Below are 22,212 nucleotides of genomic sequence, written 5' to 3'. Positions count from 1 at the left end.
AAGGCTGAGGACTGAAGAATGATTATTATATTTGGCTACTAAGAATTCATTGTTATTATTTTAGTAGAAAGATGAAAGTGGAATACAAATGCATTTGTAGACTTTGTTCAGTAGACTTTGTTCAGATGGCAAGAGATTAGGTTATAGGTTATAGATAAATGGAGTTGAGGAAATGTTTTTGTATTGTTTTGGGTACTGGGGATTGAACCCTAGACATGTGCTTTACTGTTGAATTACATTCTCCATCCTATTTACTTTGAGACAGGTTCTCACTAATTTGCCCAGGCTGGTCTGGAACTTGTGATCCTCTAACCTCAGCTTCCTGAGTAGCTGGGATTACAGGTGTCTATGTCCAGTTCTGTTTATTTATAGTTATCTTGGAATACTTCTGCCTCAGCCTCCTCAGTTGTTGAGATTACAGGTGCACACCACCTAACCTGGGTTCTTTTTTTTTTTTTTTTTTTGGTTATGGGGGATTGAACTCAGGGTCACTCAACCACTGAGCCACATCCCCAGGCCAGTTTTGTATTTTATATTTGGAGACAGGGTCTCACTGAGTTGCTTAGCGTGTCACATTGCTGAGGCTGACTTTGAACTCCCGATCCTCCTGTCTCAGTCTCCTGAGTCACTGGGATTGTAGGCATGCCCCACCATGCCCAGCAATAGTGCCCACCAATATACAAATGTTTTAAATTTTGATATTCTCTTTTGGAGTATAGCTCAGTGTTGTAGTGTTTGCCTAGCATGTGTGAGGCCCTGATTTTTATTCTCAGCACCACAAAATTAAAAAAGAAATTTTTTTGATATTTATCTGTTTTTTCATTTGTTACCTATGCTTTTGTTATCTTAAGAAATCATTACAAGAACCAAGGTTGTGATTTCCCCTTGTTTTTTTTTTTTTCCCTCTAAAAGTTTCATTAGTTTATTTGATCTGAAATGAGTTAGGTTTTGCATATGATGTGAGATAAAGGTCCAATTTAGTTCTTGTGAGTATGTATATCCAGTTGTTCCAGCACCATTTGTTTATTGATTTTTCTATAAATTTAATAAAATATTTCTTCATATTTTGTATAGTAAAACTTTGTAAACTGGCTTTATCTCTCTCTTTTTGAATTTTTTTTTGTAGTTGCAGATGGACAGAATGCCTTTATTTTATTTGTTTATTTTTTAAATTTGGTGCTATGGATCAAACCCAGTGCCTCACACATGTTAGACAAGCACTCTGCTACTGAGCTACAGCCCCAGCTCCTGGCTTTATCTGTTATTCAAGTTATTATCATATACAGTGAATGTAAAAGGTATTCTTATTTATAGAATGCTAAAGTTGGAAGATACCTTAGAGATTTTCTTTTATCTTCTTCATTTTATAAATGTGGAATGAGATCCAGAGAAGTTAATTGATGTCTAAAGTTGTTTAGCTAATCAGTTAAAGATTAATGCTTTGACTCAGGGCTTTGAAACTTTCTGTAAAGGCCAGTATTATAGTAAATAGTTTAGCTTCATGGGCCAAGAAGCAAACTAGAATAGGTATTATGTAGGTGCCTATATAATGTGAGATAAAACAAATCTCCATAGTTTTTTTTTGGTATGGGGGATTGAAACCAGGGGTACTCAACCACTGAGCCACATCTCCAGCCCTTCTTATATGTTACTTAGAGATAGGATCTTGCTAAATTGCTTAGGGCCTCACTAAATTACTGAGGCTGGCTTTGAACTCGTGATCCTCTTGCCGCAGCCTCCTGAGCTGCTGATGCGTCACTATGCTGAGTCTCATAATTTTTTAAAAAATTGGATTCATCTTTAAAAAATTTTTTTATAATTATGTGTTTATATTTACAGTGTTGGGAATTAAACCCCAGGCTTTGGGCATGGGGGCCAGTCCTATACCACTGAGCTATCTTCATTCCATCCTATAAGTTTTTTATTAATGAAATTCAAAATATAACAGTACTTTTTAAAATGTTGGTAATGTTGGTAACATGTCTACAGAATAAAATAATGGAATTATTTTTAGGAAGGATACATTGTGTTTAAATGAGTCTCAAATTTGGTGTTCTTGGGCTGGGGCTGTAGCTCAGTAGCAGAGCATTTGCCCAGAACATGTGAGGCACTGGGTTTGATCCTTAGCACCACATAAAAATAAATAAAATAAAGGCATTCTGTCCATTTACAACTACAAAACAACAACAACAACAACAATACCCCCAAAACAAACCAAAACCAACTAAGCAAAAAAAGTTGGTGTTCTTTAGTATTAAACTGGTTATAAATATTCATCAATTGTCGCTGACCTGTATGAGATTTTATGTGTTTCTTTTTTACCTCGAGGTACTGAGGATTGAATCCAGGGGTTTGTACATTTTAGGGAAGCACACTACCACTGAGCTAAAGGGAATCCAGCCGTTTTTATTTTTATTTATTTATTTATTTATTTATTTATTTATTAGTTATTGGCGGACACATCTTGATGTTTGTATGTGGTGCTGGAGGATTGAACCTGGGCTGCACGCATGCCAGGTGAGCGTGCTACCGCTTGAGCCACATCCCCAGCCCCCTTTTTATTTTTTTATTTTGAAGCAGGATCTCACTTAATTTCCCAGACTGGTCTTGAACTTGGAATCTTCCTGCCTCAGTCTCCCAAATAGCTAGGATTACAGACATTTGCCAACACACCAAGTAATGTATTTCTGTCTGAGCATGTTTATCACTTGGATGACATTTATAGAATTCTGTTAGATTCTTTTCCTGATATTTGTATTTTAACATCACTAAAAGATTAATAATTTCCAATTTAAGGGGTAGGTGGAAACTCCTTAATTTCACAGGTACATGGATTTTGAAATAGGGAAATTCCTTTTTCATTTGCATTAGTGTCTGAAGAATGCTGCTGGAGCTGGATTTTGAACTTGGAAAATATATCCATTGTAAATTTGTATGGGAGTAGACATCCATCTCTTGTGTTATTTTAATTTTTGACAAACTAGGAGGTATATGCAGCTTGATATTACCTGTGATAGAAACAATGTTTTTCACTTAAATGACTTTATTGCAGTGTTGGTTCTGTATGTAATAACTTTTTTTTTTCCCCCTTTGGCTTCAGGTTGAATTCATTGAGGCACATTAACAAGTCTATAGGAAGAGCTAATTTTCAAAGCCAATTAGTGTTTGTTTAATAATAGCAATGGTGAGTGGTTCTTTAAAATTTTTTTTTATGGTGTTGAGGATTGAACCTACAGGGCATTCTACCTCTTAGCAACAAATCCCCAGCATGTTTTTCATTTTATTTTTCAATTTTGAGAAAGGGTCTTGCCTCTACAATTACTGGGATCATAGACATGTGCTGCCATGCCTAGCTTGAGGATGGTTCTTCTCATTTAGGAAAGTTTCAGTTTACCCTGAGCTCAAAAAATTACAATAAAACTGTATATCTGTTGAGCCTGGTAACTGCATAGTAGTAGGATAAGTCAGTCAACTTTTGTTTTTGACAAAAATGAATGAAATCAACAATAGTTAAGTTCCTTGAGAGTGAAGTTAATTGACATTACTGGTTGAATAACACATGATTGATTCAGATATTTTCTGCAAAATGCCTTCTTTTTATTTTTTTGGCGGTGGTGTTGGGGATTAAACCCTGGTCATTGTGCATGCTAGGCAGGTGCTCTGCCACTGAGCTATATCCCCAGCCCTTTGCAGAATACCTTCTGATGAATAATGCAGTGAATAATTATGCACCTCCTCTTACATTTATACTTTGTCAGTTCATCTAATTAGATCATTTCTTGTTTCACATATACTTCTACTACCACCAGTTTTAACACATCTTAGCAGATCTCACTTTGATTTTACTGAATTTGTATTTTCCTGACTGCTTCTTCAGAAATATCTTTGCTCGTTGTTCTGTGTAGATTATTCATAGAGGTGAATTGTTTGATCACTGCAAGCTTGCATTAATTCTTCTAATAACAATAACTGGGAAATGTTGACTCATTAAGAGCCAAGGAAAACTACTTAAATTCATTTGCCTCGATGGTGCATGATTGTTTTATAACTGATAAATAAAATTGATTTCTTATTGATATATTTTTAAAAAATATTTATTTTTTGTAGGCTGGGAATATGGCTCAAGCTGTAGCATGCTCGCCTGGCATGCGCGGGGCGCTGGGCTCTATCCTCAACACCACATTAAAATAAAGGTATTGTGTCCACCTAAAACTAAAACATAAATATTTTTTTTTCTTCTTTTTTTTTTAAATATTTTATTCAGCAACAACTGAATATAGTTTTTTTTTTTTTAAAGAGAGAGAGAGAGAGAGAATTTTCAATATTTATTTTTTAGTTCTCGGCAGACACAACATGTTTGTTGGTATGTGGTGCTGAGGATCGAACCTGGGCCGCACACATGCCAGACGAGCGCGCTACTGCCTGAGCCACATTCCCAGCCCCAAACATAAATATTTTTAAAAAATATTTATTTTTTTGTAGTTACATAATACCTTTATTTTATTTATTTATTTTTATGTGGTGCTGAGGATCAAGCCCAGGGCCTTGCACATGCTAGATGAGCACTCTACTGCTGAGCCACAACCCCAGTACTCTTATTGATATATATATATAAAAAATGTGGTGCCGAGAATCGAACCCAGTGCCTCACGCATGCTACGTGAGCACGCTACCACTTGAGCCATCTCCCCAGCCCTCTTATTGATATTTTTAATGCCTTCAACTCTTTGAGTATTCTTGCAAAATGGCTAATAATCTTAAATAAGTTTGTTTATTATTTATTTATTTTAGTACTCTGGATTGAACCAGAGGCACTTTACCACTCAGCTACATCCCCAGTCCTTTTTATTATTTATTTTGAGACAGACAGGGTCTTGCTAAGTTGCTGAGTTTGGCCTCACATTTGGGACTGTCTTGTCCCTGCCTCGAGAGTCATTGGGATTACAGGTGTGCACCACTGAGCCCATCTTTGGTAGTGTTTTAATAAAAAGGTTTATTTATGGACACTTGAATTATATTAACCCTTAAATCATGAAATATTCTTCTTTTGATTTTTTTCCCCAGTAACTTAAAAATGTAAAAACCAGCTGGGTGTGGCAGCACTTGCCTATAGTTCAAGCCTTGGAAGACTGAGGCAGGAAGATCCCTTGAGCCTAGGAGTTTAATGCCAGTCTAGGCAACATAGCAAGACTCCCTCTTCAAATGTAATAAAACAAAAAGTATGAAACATTTCTTAGCTCATGGGCTGTACAATAATAGGCTTAGGCCTGTGGACTATACTAAATTACTAACGTTTAACCCAAAAGAATAGTCTAGTGGGAGTAACATCATATTACACTTGATGTGAGGGAAATAATTTTGGATGACATTTGGATAACCCTTAACTTAGACCTGATATTTGTCAGGCTTGGCACTACCTTGGAAGAAGGGAAAAAGTAAAGGAAAACAGCTAGGGCATGGTGATGCCAGTCTATAATCCTACCTACTTGGGTGGCTAGAGGATTGTGAAGTTTGAGGCTTGGGCAGTGGTAGAGCTACAACATTGGGATTAAAAGCATACTATTCTGGGGCTGGGAGTGTGGCTCAGTGGAAGAGCGCTCGTCTAGCACATGTGAGGTCCTGGGTTCGATCCTCCCATAAAAATAAAAAAATAAAATATAGGTAGTGTGTCCATCTACAACTAAAAAATAAATATTAAAAAAAAAAGCATACAATTCCTAGCTGGGCGCAGGACACATGTCTGTAATTTCAACTGCTTGGGAGATTGAGGTGGGAAAATTGCAAGGGCCAGCCTGGGCAATTTAGGGAGATGCTGTATCAAAAGAAAATATAAAAAGGGCTGAGGGCATAGCTTAGTGGTAGACAATTTAACCCCAATGTGTCGGGGGTGGGGGAACAAGCATACAATTCCTGATTTATAGTGTAGTTTATAAGAGTGGCATGAGGGAAAGAGTTAAGAAATTAATAAATATTAGACCTGTGGTACCTTCTAGGAAGAATAGATAATGTTGTACTTTGAAAGCATACCATGGTCAGGAAGGTTAGGGATGTAGAATCCACAGGAAGATTTGGTGATTGACTAGTTGTTGGCAGGAGGGAAGGAACATTAAAGTGTCAACAATCATCTGGGTTTCTGATGTGGGAAACTGTGTAGATAGGTGTAGAGAAAGCCTCACTGGTTTCTAGTTTTGTCATCTTCCATATATGGTACATAGTCAACAAATGTTTGACTCAAGAAATCATGCTCTGTTCTTTTATATCATGTGCTTTAGCACAGGCTATTTCTTATGATTAGTACGCCCTTCCTGCCCTTGTCTACTTTGTCAATTTATAGTCATTCTTTAACACTAAGCCTTAGTTGAAAACTCAGTGAGTTTCTCCGTCCACTATGTTTTTATAGTTTTTCTTTTAAAACATTTAACACTTAAACATTTAAAACATTTAACACTACGCACTAGGGATCTAAATTAGTGAATTATATCATGAATTAGTGAAAGTATATCATGGGCATTATGGACTTGTAGATTGGATGAATATTCTAAGTGTCTAGGCCCATATCATAGGGAAGTAAACTGTTATATCAATTACTTTCTTTTGAAATCAATATCTAACTTGTTAGGTTGATCTCTGCTTAAATGTTTTGCTCTTGGGGCTGGGGTTGTAGCTCAGTGTTAGAGTACTTGCCTGGCATGTTTGAGGTACTGGGTTTGATCTTCAGTACTACATTTACTACTAAAAAAAGTTTAAAAATGTTTTACAGAAGCAGCCCTCTCTCCAATTTCTGAATATTTTATTATTGTTGTTTTGTTACTTAATTCATAACCACAGTTCATAATTCACCCCCCTCTTTCTCAATTTTATTTTTCCTTTAAGACCCTGCTACAAAGTCCTTTCTTCTTTGTAGCCTTTCTCTTTCTCATGGCTCTGTACATCTATAGTGTTCCCAAAAGGCCTTTTTCACACTGCTAATTACAGTTTTGTGATTGTTGTCTTGTCTTTTTGTCCAGAATTTAAGCCTTTTTTTTTTTTTAAATTTTTTAGTTGTTGGATACAATACCTACCTACCTACCTTTCTTTCTTTCTTAAAAAAGATTTATTCTTAAGTTTTAGGTGGACACAATACCTTTATTTATATTTATGTGGTGCTGAGGATTGAACTCAGAGCCTTGTGCATGCTAGGCGAGCACTCTACCACTGGGCCTCAACCCTAGCCCTATTTTATTTATTTTTATGTGGTACTGAGGATCGAACCCAGTGCTTCACACACGCTAAAGGAGTGCTCTACCACTGAGCCACAACCCAGCCCAGAAGAATTTAAGCTTTTTGAGGGGACTTTTTATTTATTCTGTTTTCTGTGGTTTAGTTCCTAGCACATGTTTAGCAAATATTTGATTGTAGCTTTAATTTATCTTCTTAAGCTAATAAGGATAGATAACCTGGAGAATAGTGGGCAGAATAAAAAATGTGGCCCTATATAATATCTACAATTTATAATTTATATTCAGGTAACTTGCATTATGTACTGCATTGAGGTTAATTTTTGTATTCTCTGCTTTAATACAGCTTTTCCCTCTGTTTTAACAGTTATTCCCTGCCCTCCAGTGGTTCAATCACAGCTAACAATTGTAGAGCTAAAAGGTTATAAAAATCCTTAGCGTTTATTTTCTTAGACCTTTTGTGATACTGGGGACTGAACCCAGGGCTTCGTGCATGCTAGGCAAGTGCTCTACCACTGAGTTACATACATCTCCAACCTCCTTAGTATTTAAGGTAATACTTAAAATCTCATTTGGTTTACTTTTCAAACAAAACAAGTTTTTTTCCCTTTTTTTCCTTATGTCTAATATGTCTGAAGCCCAGTTTAAACTAAGTGTAGCTTGATCTAGTCTTCTTTTTTTTTTTTTTTTTTTAGAGAGAGAGAGAGAGAGAGAGAGAAGAGAATTTTTAACTTTTATTTTTTAGTTTTCGGCAGACACAACATCTTTGTTTGTATGTGGTGCTGAGGATCGAACCTGGGCCGCACGCATGCCAGGCGAGCGTGCTACCGCTTGAGCCACATCCCCAGCCCCGATCTAGTCTTCTTTTGCCAGCATTTATTCCAGTTTTTCTTATGTATGCAGTGATTGGGTATGTGCTTCACTCTGACGTTGGTTTCACTAGATTGTTTTGTAGCTTTACCCAAATTCCCAGAATTTTGCCCCAAGATAAAGGTTATCATCTTATTTTCAGTGTGTCTTCTGCCCCCAAACCCCTCAATACTCAAAGTAGTTTGTTAATTTTGTAACTGTCCTGTGGTCTGGATTGGAGTGCCTTCTGTTGTTGATCCTCTTCTGTATTGAGAAGCTGACTCTTGATTTATTTCTTTCTCTCTTTCTCTTTCTTTCTCTCTCTCTCTTTCTTTCTTTCATTTTTTTGTTGTAGATTGAGGTTAATCTGGGCAACTTGTACCTTCATTTATTTATTTTTCTGTGGTAATGAGGGTCAAACCTAGTGCCTCACACATGCTAGGCAAGCACTCTACCACTGAACCATAACCCCAGCCCCTGACTTGATTTCTTTTTTACTTTTTAAGGAGAGAGTGAGAGAGGAGAGAGAGAGAGAGAGAGAGAGAGAGAGAGAGAGAGAGAGAGAGAATTTTTAATATTTATTTTTTAGTTCTCGGCGGACACAACATCTTTCTTGGTATGTGGTGCTGAGGATCGAACCCGGGTCGCACGCATACCAGGCGAGCATGCTACCGCTTGAGCCACATCCCCAGCCCCACTGACTTGATTTCTTGATGAGAAGTTGACTCTTGACTTCTTGGCAAGATATCCTACTCTAAGACTGTTGATATTTTTTCTTAGAAGACCAAATCTAGGGAGACTGTCATATGACTGATGAGTAATTTCTAAATGCCTACCTGCAAAGAAGTTTTCAGTGGTATAGCAAAAATAAGGATGATGGCTGGTGCCTGAAATCCCAGTGACTCAGGAGGCTGAGGCAAGTTTGAGGCCAGCGTGGGCAACTTAGTGAGACCCTCAGCAACTTAGCAAGACCCTGTCTCAAAACAAAAAATAAAAAGAACTAGGGATGTAACTTAGTAATAAAGTGCCCCTGTGTTCAATCCCTAGTACCACCAAAAAAAAAAAAAAAAAAAATTGAAGGACTGGGGTTGTGACTCAGTGGTAGTGCACTTGCCAAGCATGTGTGTGTGGGTCACTGGGTTCAGTCTTCAGCACCACATAGAAAATAAAGGTTTTAAAAAATAAATCTTTTAAAAAAAATAATATGCAGGATGTGATGAATTTGGTTTGGTTCAGATTAAAAAATGAAAAAATAAAGGTCTAAGCATATTGTTCAGCGGTAGAACATACCTGTGTTTAATTCCCAATACCACCACCACAAAAAAGCACAATGTAGCTAATTTTTCATTGATATAAGTGTATAAAAGTCAGATATCAAAGATTATATATTGTGATATGTGTCCTCTCTAGTACTTGAATATGGCACTGGGGATTTAACCCAGGGGTAATTTACCACTGAGCTACATCTCCAGCCTTTTTTATTTTCTATTTTTTAAAAATATTTATTTATTTATTTTTTTAGTTTTTGGCGGACACAACATCTTTGTATGTGGTGCTGAGGATCTGAACCCGGGCCGAGCGCATGCTAGGCGAGCGCGCATGCTAGGCGAGCGCGCATGCTAGGCGAGCGCGCATGCTAGGCGAGCGCGCATGCTAGGCGAGCGCGCATGCTAGGCGAGCGCGCATGCTAGGCGAGCGCGCATGCTAGGCGAGCGCGCATGCTAGGCGAGCGCGCATGCTAGGCGAGCGCGCATGCTAGGCGAGCGCGCATGCTAGGCGAGCGCGCATGCTAGGCGAGCGCGCATGCTAGGCGAGCGCGCATGCTAGGCGAGCGCGCATGCTAGGCGAGCGCGCATGCTAGGCGAGCGCGCATGCTAGGCGAGCGCGCATGCTAGGCGAGCGCGCATGCTAGGCGAGCGCGCATGCTAGGCGAGCTCGCTACTGCTTGAGCCACATCCCCAGCCCTTTATTTTCTATTTTGAGACAGGGTCTCACTAAGTTACTTAAATCCAAAGTTTCCAAGGCTAACCCTGAACTTGCAATCCTCCTGTCTCAGTATCCTGAGCTGCTGGGATTACAGGCATTCGCCACCTACCCAGCCAATATTTGATCTTAAAGTGTCTGGTTTTTAGTTTGGCATGGTGATACGTGCCTGTAATCCTAGTTTCTGTGGATGCTGAGGCTGGAGGAAAGCTGAGTCAGAAAGATGGCAAGTTCAAGGCCAGCTTGTGCAATTTATCAAGTGCAAGTTTCAAAATAAAAAAGGCCTGGGTGTGTAGCTCAGTGGTAGAGTGCCTCTGGGTTCAATCATTAATACTGGGGAAAAATATTTTTAGAATGAAATCATGGTAATGGTGGTTGATATATTTGTAAGATAAAATTTTCTTCAACTTATGATGGTCCTTTAAATATTTTTTTTGGGGGAAATTTTCCTGTTCTGAGTGTCTAATAATCTAACACCTGTATTGACACGGTTGTCAATATCTGCAAGGCAGTGTGGTGTCCTTCTTATAAAATAAGTATGCCCCCCCCCTTTTTTTTGGTGTGTGGTAATAGGGATTGAATTCAGAACCTTACACATGCTACCATGCTACCACTGAGGTAAATTCCTAGCCTTTTTTATTTTTAGACAGGGTCTCACCAAGTTGCCCAGGTTAACCTCAAACTTGTGACTTTTGTGCCTCAGACTCCTGAGTAGCTGGGACTATAGGAGTGCACCACTGTACTTTACAAATGTGACTTCTTTCATATGTATTCGCATTTGCAGACAATTTTCCAGTGATTTTTTTTTTTTTGGTGGTGTGTGTGTGTGTATGTGTGATAGGCTTCTTATTGATTTCTGCCTGAGTTCAGCCTTGCAGTTTATTTACTGTACCTCCATCCTCTTATCTTCCCAGTAGTTCTGGTTTCTGTTTTTAACACCTTTTGGTGTTTTAAATTTCTGTGCAGGCCTTGGTATAATTAGGTGAAGTTCTTTTGTTCTTCCTTTTTGCTTTCCTAGGTAAGCTGTTTCTTCAGAAGGTTTAGTATTAGATTGAAAACTTGTTTACATTTTTAGACTTGCTGGTCTTTGTTTTATATTCCTCTTGAAGCATTTTCTGAACTTCATGTATTTTTAATGATTTTTGACATTTTTCCAGTCAATTTTAGGATTGAGTGTGTGTTTGTTTTTGTGACACTGGAGATTGAACCCGGGAGTGTTCTGCTTCTGAGGTATATACTCAGCCCTTTTTAAATTTTGAGACTGGTCTTGCTAAATTGCTGAGGGTCGTACTAATTTGTCAAGACTGGTCTTGAACTTGTAATACTTGTGCTTCTTCCTACTACATCACTGGGATTATAGGTGTGTACCACATGCCTGGCTCCTATTGATCTTAGTAAAACAAATTCACTGTTGTATCAAAGTGTCCTTTCATTTTTAAGATATTTACTGTTTTTTCCACTATTGATGAGCATATACAGATGTAAGACTCCATTACAACTTGTTGCTTCTGTTACCAGATGGTAAATTCTAGATTCTAGCTCACACTAAGAATCTGTTGTTTTCTAGGTAATAGTCAAAAGGCAGTAGTCATTAAGTGATTAGACATTTTTACAGAAGTCTCTTTTCAAGTATCTGACCTGTCAATGATATTCCCCTAAGAAGAAATAATTTGTGATAAGAATCACTGGGTAGTAGTTTTTTTTTTTTCCTATTTATAGCTATAGCCCTTTGGAAAATGTTAGCCAAAGCAGGGCTACTTATGGTATTTGCTTGTATAACTTGACCCCATTTTTCCAGACCCCATGTTATTGGACATTAAATCAAAATTTGACATTTGAACATGCCTGAAATACTGGATTTTTTTTTTTTTTATTCAGCAAGTATGTGTCTACTCTGTTCCAGGCATTGTGCTAAAGTATTGTACTAGGTGGAGCTAACAGTCTAGTGGGGAAGACATATGCATAGCTTTATTTATTTTTGGTACTGGGGATTGAGCCCCAGGGCCCTTTTTTTTTTTTTTGGTACCAGGGATTGAACTCAGGAGCACTAGTCCACTGAGCCCAATCCCCAGCCCTGTTTTGTATTTTATTAGAGACAGGGTCTCACTGAGTAGCTTAGCACCTTGCCATTGCTGATGGCTGGCTTTGAACTGGTGATCCTCCTGCCTCAGCCTTCCGAGCTGCTGGGATTTACAGGTGTGCACCATTGCGCATGGCTGCCCTTTTTATTTTATGAGGCAGGGAAAAAAAATCAAGATTTTTATGTTGGGCTGAACCAACAGGGTGAGCTATAACTGTAATGAGAGAATTTCAATAGCAAGTTGAAACAGCATCAACTTTGTAGCCAGGTTGGCATTTTAAAATCTTGGGTTATATATAAAGATGCCTTTTAAAGGAAGAAAGTTGTTTTATATCTGAACAATATAACCAAGAACTTAGTTTGAGAAACACTGCATTAAAAGTAGAATGTAACCACTAAAGCTGTTACTTGAAAAAGTGAACAAAATTTAAAAAGAAAAACAGAAAAAAAAAAGTGGTTACTTGATAACAGCATGATTGTAAATTGAAACTGGATCACTGAATTGAAACTGCAAGGCTGAACTCAGGGGTATGGCAGTATTATTTTTAGATTATCATATAAAAACATTTACAAGTTCTCAGCAGTCCTTTTTTTTTTTTTTCCCCTCTTCTCTGTACTGGAGGTGGAACCCAGTGGTACTCTACCTTTGAGCTACATCTCAGTCCTTTTTATTTTTGAGACAGGGTCTTCCTAAGTTGCTCAGGTTGTTCTTGAACTTGGGATCCTCCTTGCCTCAGTTTGCCAAGTAGCTGGAATTAAAGGATGGACCACAACACCTGGCTTTAGCGTTTTTTATAATAAATCTCCTGACCATTATAGGTTAGATCCACTCCATTTTGAAAAACTGTTATGAGGTGGGCTGGGGATGTGGCTCTCAGTGGAAGCCCTGGGTTCTATCCCCAGCAGGAGTGTGGGAGGAAGGGAGGGAAGCAAGCAGGCATGTGGTCACTCATGCTTGTAATCTCATCTGCTCTGGAAGCTGAGGCAGGAGGATCACAAGTTCTCAGGCCTGTCTAGGGGCAACTCTTAGAAGGGGCTGGGGATGTAGCTCAGTTGTAGAGTACATGCCTAACATGCAACAGGCCTGGGTTAAATTCCTCTTATTGCCAAAACAAAACAAACATGTTAATATGGGTAGCTTACCTCTCACTTTTTTTTTTTTTTTTTTTTGGTATTGGGGTGGAACTTGGGGTTTTATCACTGAGCTACATCTCTAGTCCTCCCCCCACCCTTTGAGACAGAATCTCACTAGTTGCTGAGGATCTGGCTGAGATGCTGAGGCTTGCCTCTACCTTGTGATCTTCCTGCCTCAGCCTCATAATAGCTGGCATACAGGCATGTACCACAGCATCCCAACTTTACCACTTACACTTTTAATGCAGTGTTTCTTAAAGGAGATATAGTGCTGAATCTTGAACGTTGTTTTCTTAAATATCTGGTGTTTTGTAATGTTTGCCTGGAATAGGGAAAGAGTACCAAAAAAAAAAAATTTTTTTTCAACTCCCCTTCTTCCATCTAATTTGTTCTCACAGATTTTTCCCAATTAGAGATGTCATTTTGGGATGCATGGCTGTTAATCAGTCATTCATACCTTAAGAACAAATGTATGAATGCTACATCAACATAAATTTTGTTTCATAAAATGAAAATTTTGTATGAAAAAACTGTAGACCCATGAGAAGGCATTCTTGGATGAGGTGGGAGATTCTGATAAGGTAATTGTAGGAAAGAGGTTCTTGGAGTCAGGGAAGAGGAGGATGGCATTGAAGTGTTGCTTTTCAATTTTGCCTAGGGTCTTGAATGCTTTTGCTGCTAGTGCCTCTATCAGGGGTTTTAGAACAATTCCCGAAGTCTGAATTTTAGTTCTGTAGTCTGGACTATTCCAGCACAATTACCGTACATGTTGTCATCTATTATCTCCTCAGGAAGTGCAGAATGGTCCTTCCCTTAGGAAAGTAGGTCAGATCAGTCCAGTTGGCTCAGTGTCCTCCTCTTGACTCTTGCCTTTCAGTCTCTTCATAGTCCTTCATAGTGTTTTGTATTGTCATAAAGCACATGTGGGTTCGAAGTATTTACTAATTCTTCTGAGAGTGAAAGCAGTTTTTAGGACATTGACCATGATTTTTGTATGCCCTGGCCACCCCCACCCCCTTTTTTTCTGTCATTTTAAACGCTTCCCTTTTACAGGCATGTTAGTAGTACAGAAGATAAAAATGGTAGGTAATGGATAGAGGAGAAAAAAATCTAGTTTTTGACATTTAATTAGGAGAAATACAGACCATTAACTTAAGCCTGACACATAATAGTATTTTCTTTGCACCCCATAGCATAAATGTCTTGAAGAAACAAAAACTGGATACACAGGATATAGGCACTAAAACCCAGATAATACTTTTGCACGAATTTCTCGCTTCCTTATATTACTGCTTTATCACATCTTTCCTCTTTATATCAGACAGTTTAGTGGTAACTCCTCTTCCTTTCCAACACCTGAGTTAGGGTTTGGGTCTTCTCCCTATTTTCCTAGTGTTCTTAGGTTGTGGATTTTGCAGACTCAACCACCCTTCTCTCAAGATCTGTCCTTCAAGGTTTCCCCGAAGCTGTGGCGCTTTTCAAGCCCCCAGCACTTTGGAGAGGAAGTCCTTGGATTCTTGTGATGGGCCTATGAAGCCAGGGGGTCTGCGGAGCCCCGTGTGGGTGTGGCTGGGCGAGGCAGGGGCGGGGCCTGCAGGGAGCCGGAGGGAAAGGGTGGAAAGCACAGCTTAGAAAGGCCTGGCGGGCAGAGGTTTCAGAGTTTTCACGAAGGCTTCGAGTACGAAGCTGGGGATTTGGTGCCCTCCTCCCTGCCTTGCCTTTCTCGATTCTAGAAGCTTCAGTTGGCTTTTCTGGGTTGCTGGTACCAGGAAAGGCAGCGGCTTCGGCTCCGGGGGCGGGTCCCAAGGGTCTCGTTGCTGCTCCGGGGCCGTTTGGCCTTCTGGCGTTGGGGGAGGGGCATGGGAGTTGCTGCTCGCGCCTCTCTCTGCGCCTGCGCGGCGGGCTCTGCGCGGGTAGGAGCGCGTGCGCGGTGACGTGGACGTCCGGTGCGCGCGCAGGCTCTTCAGCTGGAGCGGACACACGGTGTGCGAACCGAAGAGAATAACCCGCCCCCAGCGGGATATGAAGGACTCCGGGTGAAGCCGGCCACGCCCCGCACGGTAACTGTCGGGCGTGGGTGGAGGGCGTCGCTTTAGTGTTGGCCCGATTGGAGTTTTTCGAGAGTTTGAAGCTCTTGTGTGTTTGAACGGCTTGAGCAGCATTTTACTGAGAGATCTTCGCACGCCCCGGCCAGGCCAGGCCTTGCGCGGGGCCGCCCTTGGCGCGCGCCTATGGTCCCTTAAGCGAGGCTGCGCATGTCACCTCGCCCTCGTCCCCAGCCTCACTTCCGCGTCGCGCTTCTTACTAACTGGGAACATCGACGCCAAAGAAGCGGCCACGAGGCGGGCGGGGTGAGAAGCGTCCGTGGCGCGGCCCTGCCCTCGCGTGCGTGGGGCGCAGCACCGCATGGTGTGATCCGCGTGAGCATTCCAGTCCGGCACTGGGCTCTAGGTCGCCTGGTGCACTTTGCATTTTAGAGCTCAGTTCGCCGGGTTCCAAATCTCCGGAAACAGTGCCGACGTCGCTTTTTCTAAGGAGCTGGGTGCAGCGTTTGACACCTGTACAGACATCTTTTTTAGCTCGTAATTCCTGGTTGTATTGAGGCAAGACTGCGAGTTTAATAAGGGAGGCGAGGAAGAGTTGTATAGCAGTGGGAACTTTGTAAACAAAGGACTTGTGATTCTTACGTGCAAAAATGAGGGCGGGGAAAACAGGTGGAAGAGCAGGTGTTATTTTCTTTTTTCCTTTATGGAATAGCCTTCGACTAGTTTTCCGTTTGTGGGGCTTCTCATTTCTGTTAAATTGTGAAGTAGGTTTCTGCCCTCAGTGAAAGGTGAGTCTGGTGTGTTAATAAGCTCTGATCACCAGTAACTGGAGTTGAGGAATCTGTGTGCGAAGACTTAAAGAGAAGTTAGGGATTATTTTAGTGTAACTGGGATGATAGAGAAGTTGTAGTGTCTGCTGCGAATAATTTTGTCTTGCCTCTCAATCTTTGGGAATGCCTCCTTCCTCTGCTAAGGTTGGAAGCTGGGAGCGATGAAGGATGCCTGAAAGGAGGGGTTACTGATGGCCGAACAGCGGGAGAAACCAAAGTACTGTACTTCTGAGGGAAAAACCACTCTCCCAAGCTCGCGTCGCCCGAGCAGACACGTGGATCTTGAGAAGTCTCTAGCCCACCCGAGAGCTGTCCATGCGTGCTGCAGAGCTCGCCAAGCTTATGTAGCGGGAGTCTCTTGTAAACTGCCTGCGCTGCTTGCTCCTTTTTGTGCACGACGCTGCTGCTGGGTTTCAGCAAAGGTGCCTGGGGGCGGCGTGACGGCTGCTGGGAACGGGGCTGGCTGGGTGGTTGGTTACGTAGTCTCCACGGTAACAGAATGTGACTGGGTCCCGCGGTGCGATCACTGGGTTCTGGCCAGCAGCACGTGATCTGTCCTGACTCCTCGTCCCCGGAAGAGCTTTTCTTGCGGCAATTTTTCACGTGGTTCTTGACTAGCTGGCCTCTGCGGTTGGGGGCCCTTGATAGTCGACGGTGTCTGTTCCTGGCCCTTTCATTTCCAAGGGTATTGGATCGTTCTAGCGTTTATTTCAGCCTTAGGATTATGTTTACAACTGTTGTGTGGGTACAGTAGTAGATTGGGTCCATTAACAAAAACAAGCTAAAGACCTGGGGAAGTGTAATGCCCTGGGTATTTTGACATACTTTCGCCAAATTTGACTACTGTCCATTTCTTCCATAAAAGTGTTTTTCAGATTCTAGTTAGCAACTGTCAGGAGACCTGAGCCTTGCTACTGCAAATTGAAGTTTGGGCTTCATTGCTAGAAATAGAAAATGCCTTTGAAGTCAACAATAATAGGGGAAGATAAGCGGATAGGACTACTTTGGGCCAGTACATACCTTTGCCCAGAAACCTGAAGGTGTTTCAGATAATTTTGAAATTTACCCTGTAAGGTTGGAACAGTAAAATACTAGGCCATTGTCTGGTTCAAAGTGAATGCTAATTTGAAAGTGCTATTTATTTAATAAAATTAATGAGGGTACTAAGAAAGTAGTTGGCTATTACTGTTTTTGCTGTTGTTTACTGTTATATTTTGTGATCATATTCACACATTTCTTTTGAACTGAAAATTTTGGGGCCCAACTATATAAGGCAAAATACTGAAATTCAGGTGAATTAATTTTGTTAAAATTTTTGAGTTTTAAAAACATGATTTAACTTAATTATTTCCTTATAGTGCTTATTCTACAGTACAGCATTTATCTTGTGAAGGTTGTGGTTCTGTTTATCAATTCAGGAAACTTTGAGAATGTGTTGACCATGATTTGAATATATTTGTGGTTTAAAAGTAGTAGTATTAGCTGGGTGGTCTGTAATCCCAGTAGCTAGGGAGGCTGAGACAAGGAATGTGAGTTCAAAGCCAGCCATCAGCAATGGCGAGGTGCTAAGCAACTCAGTGAGACCCTGTCTCCAAATAAAATACAAAATAGGGCTGGGGATGGGGCTCAGTGGCTGAGTGCCCCTGAGTACACTCCCTGATATCAAGAGAAAAAAAAAAAAAGTATTGATTTAGGTGGATAAGGCATCCCCCCTCCCCCACTAGGTGCTATGTTACTGAGCTACATCCCCAGTTGTGATGTGGAATTTTTGTGTATTTAAAAAAAAAATTCGGCACATGGGAAAAAAAATGTGTGTGTGCTATTGGGAATTGAACCCAGGAGAGTTCTACCACTAAGCTACCTATCTCCCCCCCCAAAAAAAAAAGCCTTTAACCCCCCCCCCCCCCATTAAGTTGCTTTGGCTGGCCTGGTATTTGCCATCCTCTTCCCTCAATTTCCCAGGTAGTTGAGATACAGGAGTAAACTCGGATTACAGGAGTCTGCCACCATGGTGCCCAGTTTGTAAATCATTGAAGTAGCATATTTTGTGGGTTGTATGAGGGTCATTAGTAGTTAATGATTTCTCAGAGGTCACTGGTGAAAAGACATTTAGAGTAGGGACTCTGAATTATAACAATTTATGAAACTTGCCACATTACTTTAAAACAATTATGCTGGGGCTGGGAATGTGGCTCAAGCGTTAGCGCGCTCGCCTGGTATGCGTGCGGCCCGGGTTCGATCCTCAGCACCACATACAAACTAAGATGTTGTGTGCGCCAAATACTAAAAAAGAAATATTAAAATTCTCTCTCTCTCTCTCCCACTCTCTCCCTCTCTCTCACTCTTTAAAAAAAAATAAAACAATTATGCTTTGAAACATTGTGTGTATTCTGATGTGGCTTTTCAGGACATTAGAATATTTTTCATTTCACAACTAAATTTACCTTCTTGGCCCCTCTCCCACCTCAAGTATGGGGTATTGAACCTAGGAATGCTCTACCACTGAGCTACTTTCCCAGCTCTTTTTATTTTTTAGTTTTGAGACAGTTTTGCTAAATTGCCCAGGCTGGCCTCAAACCTCTCTATCCTCCTGTCCTCAGCTTTCTGAATAGCTGGGATTACAGGAGAATGCTACCACAATCCAATCTTCTTTATTTTGCTGTTTATAGTGGTTATATATCTAGATAAATGCTTGATGTTGAAAAGTTGCACTGAAGTTTTCTTTTTGCTTTTTCTTTTCCTTTTTTTTTTTTTGGATTGGGGATTGAAGCTTGGACCTCATGCATTATAGGCAAGTGCTTTACTGAACTGAAGAATATTTTGAACATAAAGGGATGTATATATACCAAATCTGGTCTTTATTAAAGGTTTTAGAGAGCTAAATACAGTAGTTTTAGAATCTTGCTGTAAAGAGATTTCTTCCTGAGTAACCCAGCACTTCCAAAGTGCTTTGATTTTTTTTTTTTTTGCAATAGTGTTTTCTTTATGGGTTTGAAACAACTCAATACCCTGAATTCGATTACCCTTTGGTTAAAAAAGTCCAGTGCAGTAGCCCCAAATATAGGCACATGCCCATGGTGAATGAAATATGTGCTAAATTGATGTGGAATAAGAATTCAATTCCATGTTTTTAAATAGAGCCATTGTAGCTTAAAGTAGAGAGAGGTTTTGGTCCTAAATCGGGTCTTCGATTTTATACTTTTTTTTTTTTTTTTATACTGGGAATTGAACCCATGGCTTCCTGCATTTTAGGAAAATGCTCTACCACTGAACTATATCCCCAGCCCCTGATTTTTTGCATTTTGAGTAACTGAGGTATAACTTGATTGATTTAGCTTTTTTTTTTTTTTTTTAAAAGACCTTATACAAATTGCAGGTCTGAAAGTTCTAACTCCTTCTGTCTCCCTGGCATATTTTTACCTTTTTAAAAATTATTGTTTTTTAATTTGCTGCCTATGTACCAAGTTAGAGTAGAGCAGTCTGACTTTTTGCCCTTAATTTTGTTGTTGTTGAGGCAACAGGAAAAACTAGAATCATGTATTATATAGTATAAAATTTATTTCAAGTACAGTGTGTAATTTTCTGTCATTTGGCTCTTTGACATTTTGTAGATTAATGTTTAATAGCTAGTGATTTTAAAGTGTTGCTTAAAACATCTCTGTCCTGGTTTTACCTATAATGATCTAAAAACAAAGATTTAATATTATAGAAGATAATGTTTAAGAAATTCTAAATCTGTTCATCTATTTTATAGGTTTGGGATAACTAAAAAATTGATCTTTGCCTTCTTAGTCATATTTAAATGCACTTAAGAATGTTTTCCATATTTCTGACAAAATAGAACTTTGTAACAAAACCTTGTGCTTTATGGATAAATAAATACAAGGTTAGAAGTTTGCATTGTATGAATTATACACCATTGTAAGAGTGTATAATTGAAACATTACATGCTCATTTACTCTGTAACTTTTGGTGAGTTATCTTAGATTTATTATTTTACAAGGTCATCTTATTTGTGACTTCCACATTTGTTTAACTTTGTTTTGCTGACCTCTGATAGGTATTGCCTTAGCATATTAATTTTAGGAAACCTGTCAAGTTCATAGGTAAAAGCCTGAGGTGTCTTTTTTTTTTTTTTTTTTTTGTTACTGGAGATTAAACCTAGGGATGCTTAACCATTGAGCTACATCCCCAGCCTTTTTTATTTTTATTTTTATTTTGAGACAGAGTCTTATCAAGTTGTTTAGGGCCTTGCTAATTTGCGGAGATTGGCTTTGAACTTGTGATCCTCCTGCCTCAGCCTCTGAAGTTGCTGGAATTAACAGATGTGTGCCATCATTCCTGGCTCTGATGTCTTGTATATATCATTTATCACAAATATGTATATTTAGGATAAAGTTATGGTAGAATTTTTATAGGGCTGGAATATTGTTAATTTTACTAGATTGAAATGAACTAAAAAATGATTAGAATGATTAGATATTCTGGAATGAATATCCTTGTAGTGATGACAAGAAGGGTATAAACAGTGTCTTAGAGGAATTTAGGAATATTTTGGGGATGACATAATCATTGTATTCGTACAATAAATATTAACTTAATTAAAGGTTTGTTTGGTTTTTTTGCTTGTTTTTAGGATGGAAAGGCCATTGTGATTGTGTGATAACTACAGTTATCATACTACTAAGTTTCTCACTGGAATCATGGAGGAGAAACAGCAGATTATATTGGCTAATCAAGATGGTGGGACAGTGGCAGGAACAGCACCTACCTTCTTTGTCATCCTAAAACAGCCAGGAAATGGCAAAACTGACCAAGGAATTTTGGTTACTAATCGAGATGCCTGTGCTTTGGCTAGTAAGGTGTCATCACCAGGAAAATCTAAAGGGAAGATTTGCCTTCCAGCTGATTGTACTGTGGGAAGAATCACTGTCACACTCGATAACAATAGTATGTGGAATGAGTTCCATAATCGAAGCACAGAGATGATTCTGACCAAGCAGGGAAGACGCATGTTTCCTTATTGTCGATATTGGATAACAGGTTTAGATTCAAATTTAAAGTATATTCTTGTCATGGATATATCTCCTGTGGATAACCATCGTTACAAGTGGAATGGCCGTTGGTGGGAACCCAGTGGGAAGGCTGAGCCACACGTTTTGGGGAGGGTTTTTATTCATCCAGAATCTCCTTCTACAGGTCATTATTGGATGCATCAACCAGTTTCTTTCTATAAACTAAAACTCACCAACAATACACTGGATCAAGAAGGACATATTATCTTACACTCTATGCATCGCTACCTGCCAAGACTTCATTTGGTACCCGCAGAAAAGGCTACAGAAGTGATACAATTAAATGGTCCTGGTGTCCACACTTTTACCTTCCCCCAGACTGAATTCTTTGCAGTAACAGCTTATCAGAACATTCAGATTACTCAATTGAAAATAGATTACAATCCATTTGCGAAAGGCTTTCGGGATGATGGTCTGAATAGTAAGCCCCAGAGAGATGGAAAACAAAAGAACAACTCTGACCAAGAGGGGAATAGTGTTCCCAGTTCTCCTGGTCATCGGGTTCGTCTCACAGAAGGTGAGGGGTCAGAGATACAGCCAGTTGATTTTGATCCATCAATAAAGTGTATGGAGAAGCCGCCCCTTAATATAAAACAAGACTTTTTTGGTTTCATGGATACTGATTCAGCACTTGAAGTTCCTCAATTGAAGCAAGAGATTTCTGAAAGGTAGGTAATAGGTTTTTAAAATTTTATTATTATTTTTTTAATTTTTAGAAATAAAAAGCTTGGTTGATAAGGGCCAGATTTTTGATTTGACACATTGATTTTGTAGAATACTTTAAACATTGATAAATGTGAGACACTGTAAGACTACAATTGTTTTACATTCTGTAATATGATTGTTCATTTTTCTCAGTTGGATTCAAGATCTAGAATTGAAGCAAATTGGATAATTTATTGGAGTAGAATTTTTTTGTTTATATTTAGAATGTTCTCTTATTAACATCAACTAATAATAATTGAAGAAAAAAGCCTAGGTCATAATTGAAAGGAAATT

The 22,212-nt window shown here is 39.6% G+C and overlaps 1 protein-coding gene and 1 long non-coding RNA gene across 27 annotated transcripts in view; both read left to right on the top strand.

Moving 5' to 3' along the window:
- Mga (MAX dimerization protein MGA) overlaps positions 1 to 22,212 on the top strand; it is a 128,166-nt gene that overhangs the window by 24,605 nt on the left and 81,349 nt on the right. For 11 of the 26 annotated variants that reach the window (XR_013438818.1, XR_013438816.1, XR_013438817.1 and 8 more), the window contains exons 1-2: positions 15,180 to 15,323; positions 20,775 to 21,881. The exons of 1 other annotated variant lie outside the window; for it this stretch is intronic. Coding sequence is in view for 22 of the 25 variants with exons in the window: in XM_078049768.1 (XP_077905894.1) it covers positions 20,842 to 21,881 (1,040 nt within the window). In the remaining 3 variants the exon portion in view is untranslated. Of the gene's footprint in view, positions 1 to 15,179; positions 15,324 to 20,774; positions 21,882 to 22,212 lie in introns of those variants that run through there. 14 more of the 26 variants (XM_078049766.1, XM_078049773.1, XM_078049772.1 and 11 more) reach the window with 3 other exon arrangements.
- LOC144377759 (uncharacterized) lies at positions 15,335 to 18,561 on the top strand. The gene is made up of 2 exons (XR_013438819.1): positions 15,335 to 15,823; positions 16,283 to 18,561. It is a non-coding gene; the product is annotated as an uncharacterized LOC144377759 (long non-coding RNA).

Source organism: Ictidomys tridecemlineatus, chromosome 5, assembly GCF_052094955.1.
Source record: "Ictidomys tridecemlineatus isolate mIctTri1 chromosome 5, mIctTri1.hap1, whole genome shotgun sequence".
Classification (NCBI taxonomy): domain Eukaryota; kingdom Metazoa; phylum Chordata; class Mammalia; order Rodentia; family Sciuridae; genus Ictidomys; species Ictidomys tridecemlineatus.
This window is presented reverse-complemented; position numbering and strand designations above follow the sequence as displayed.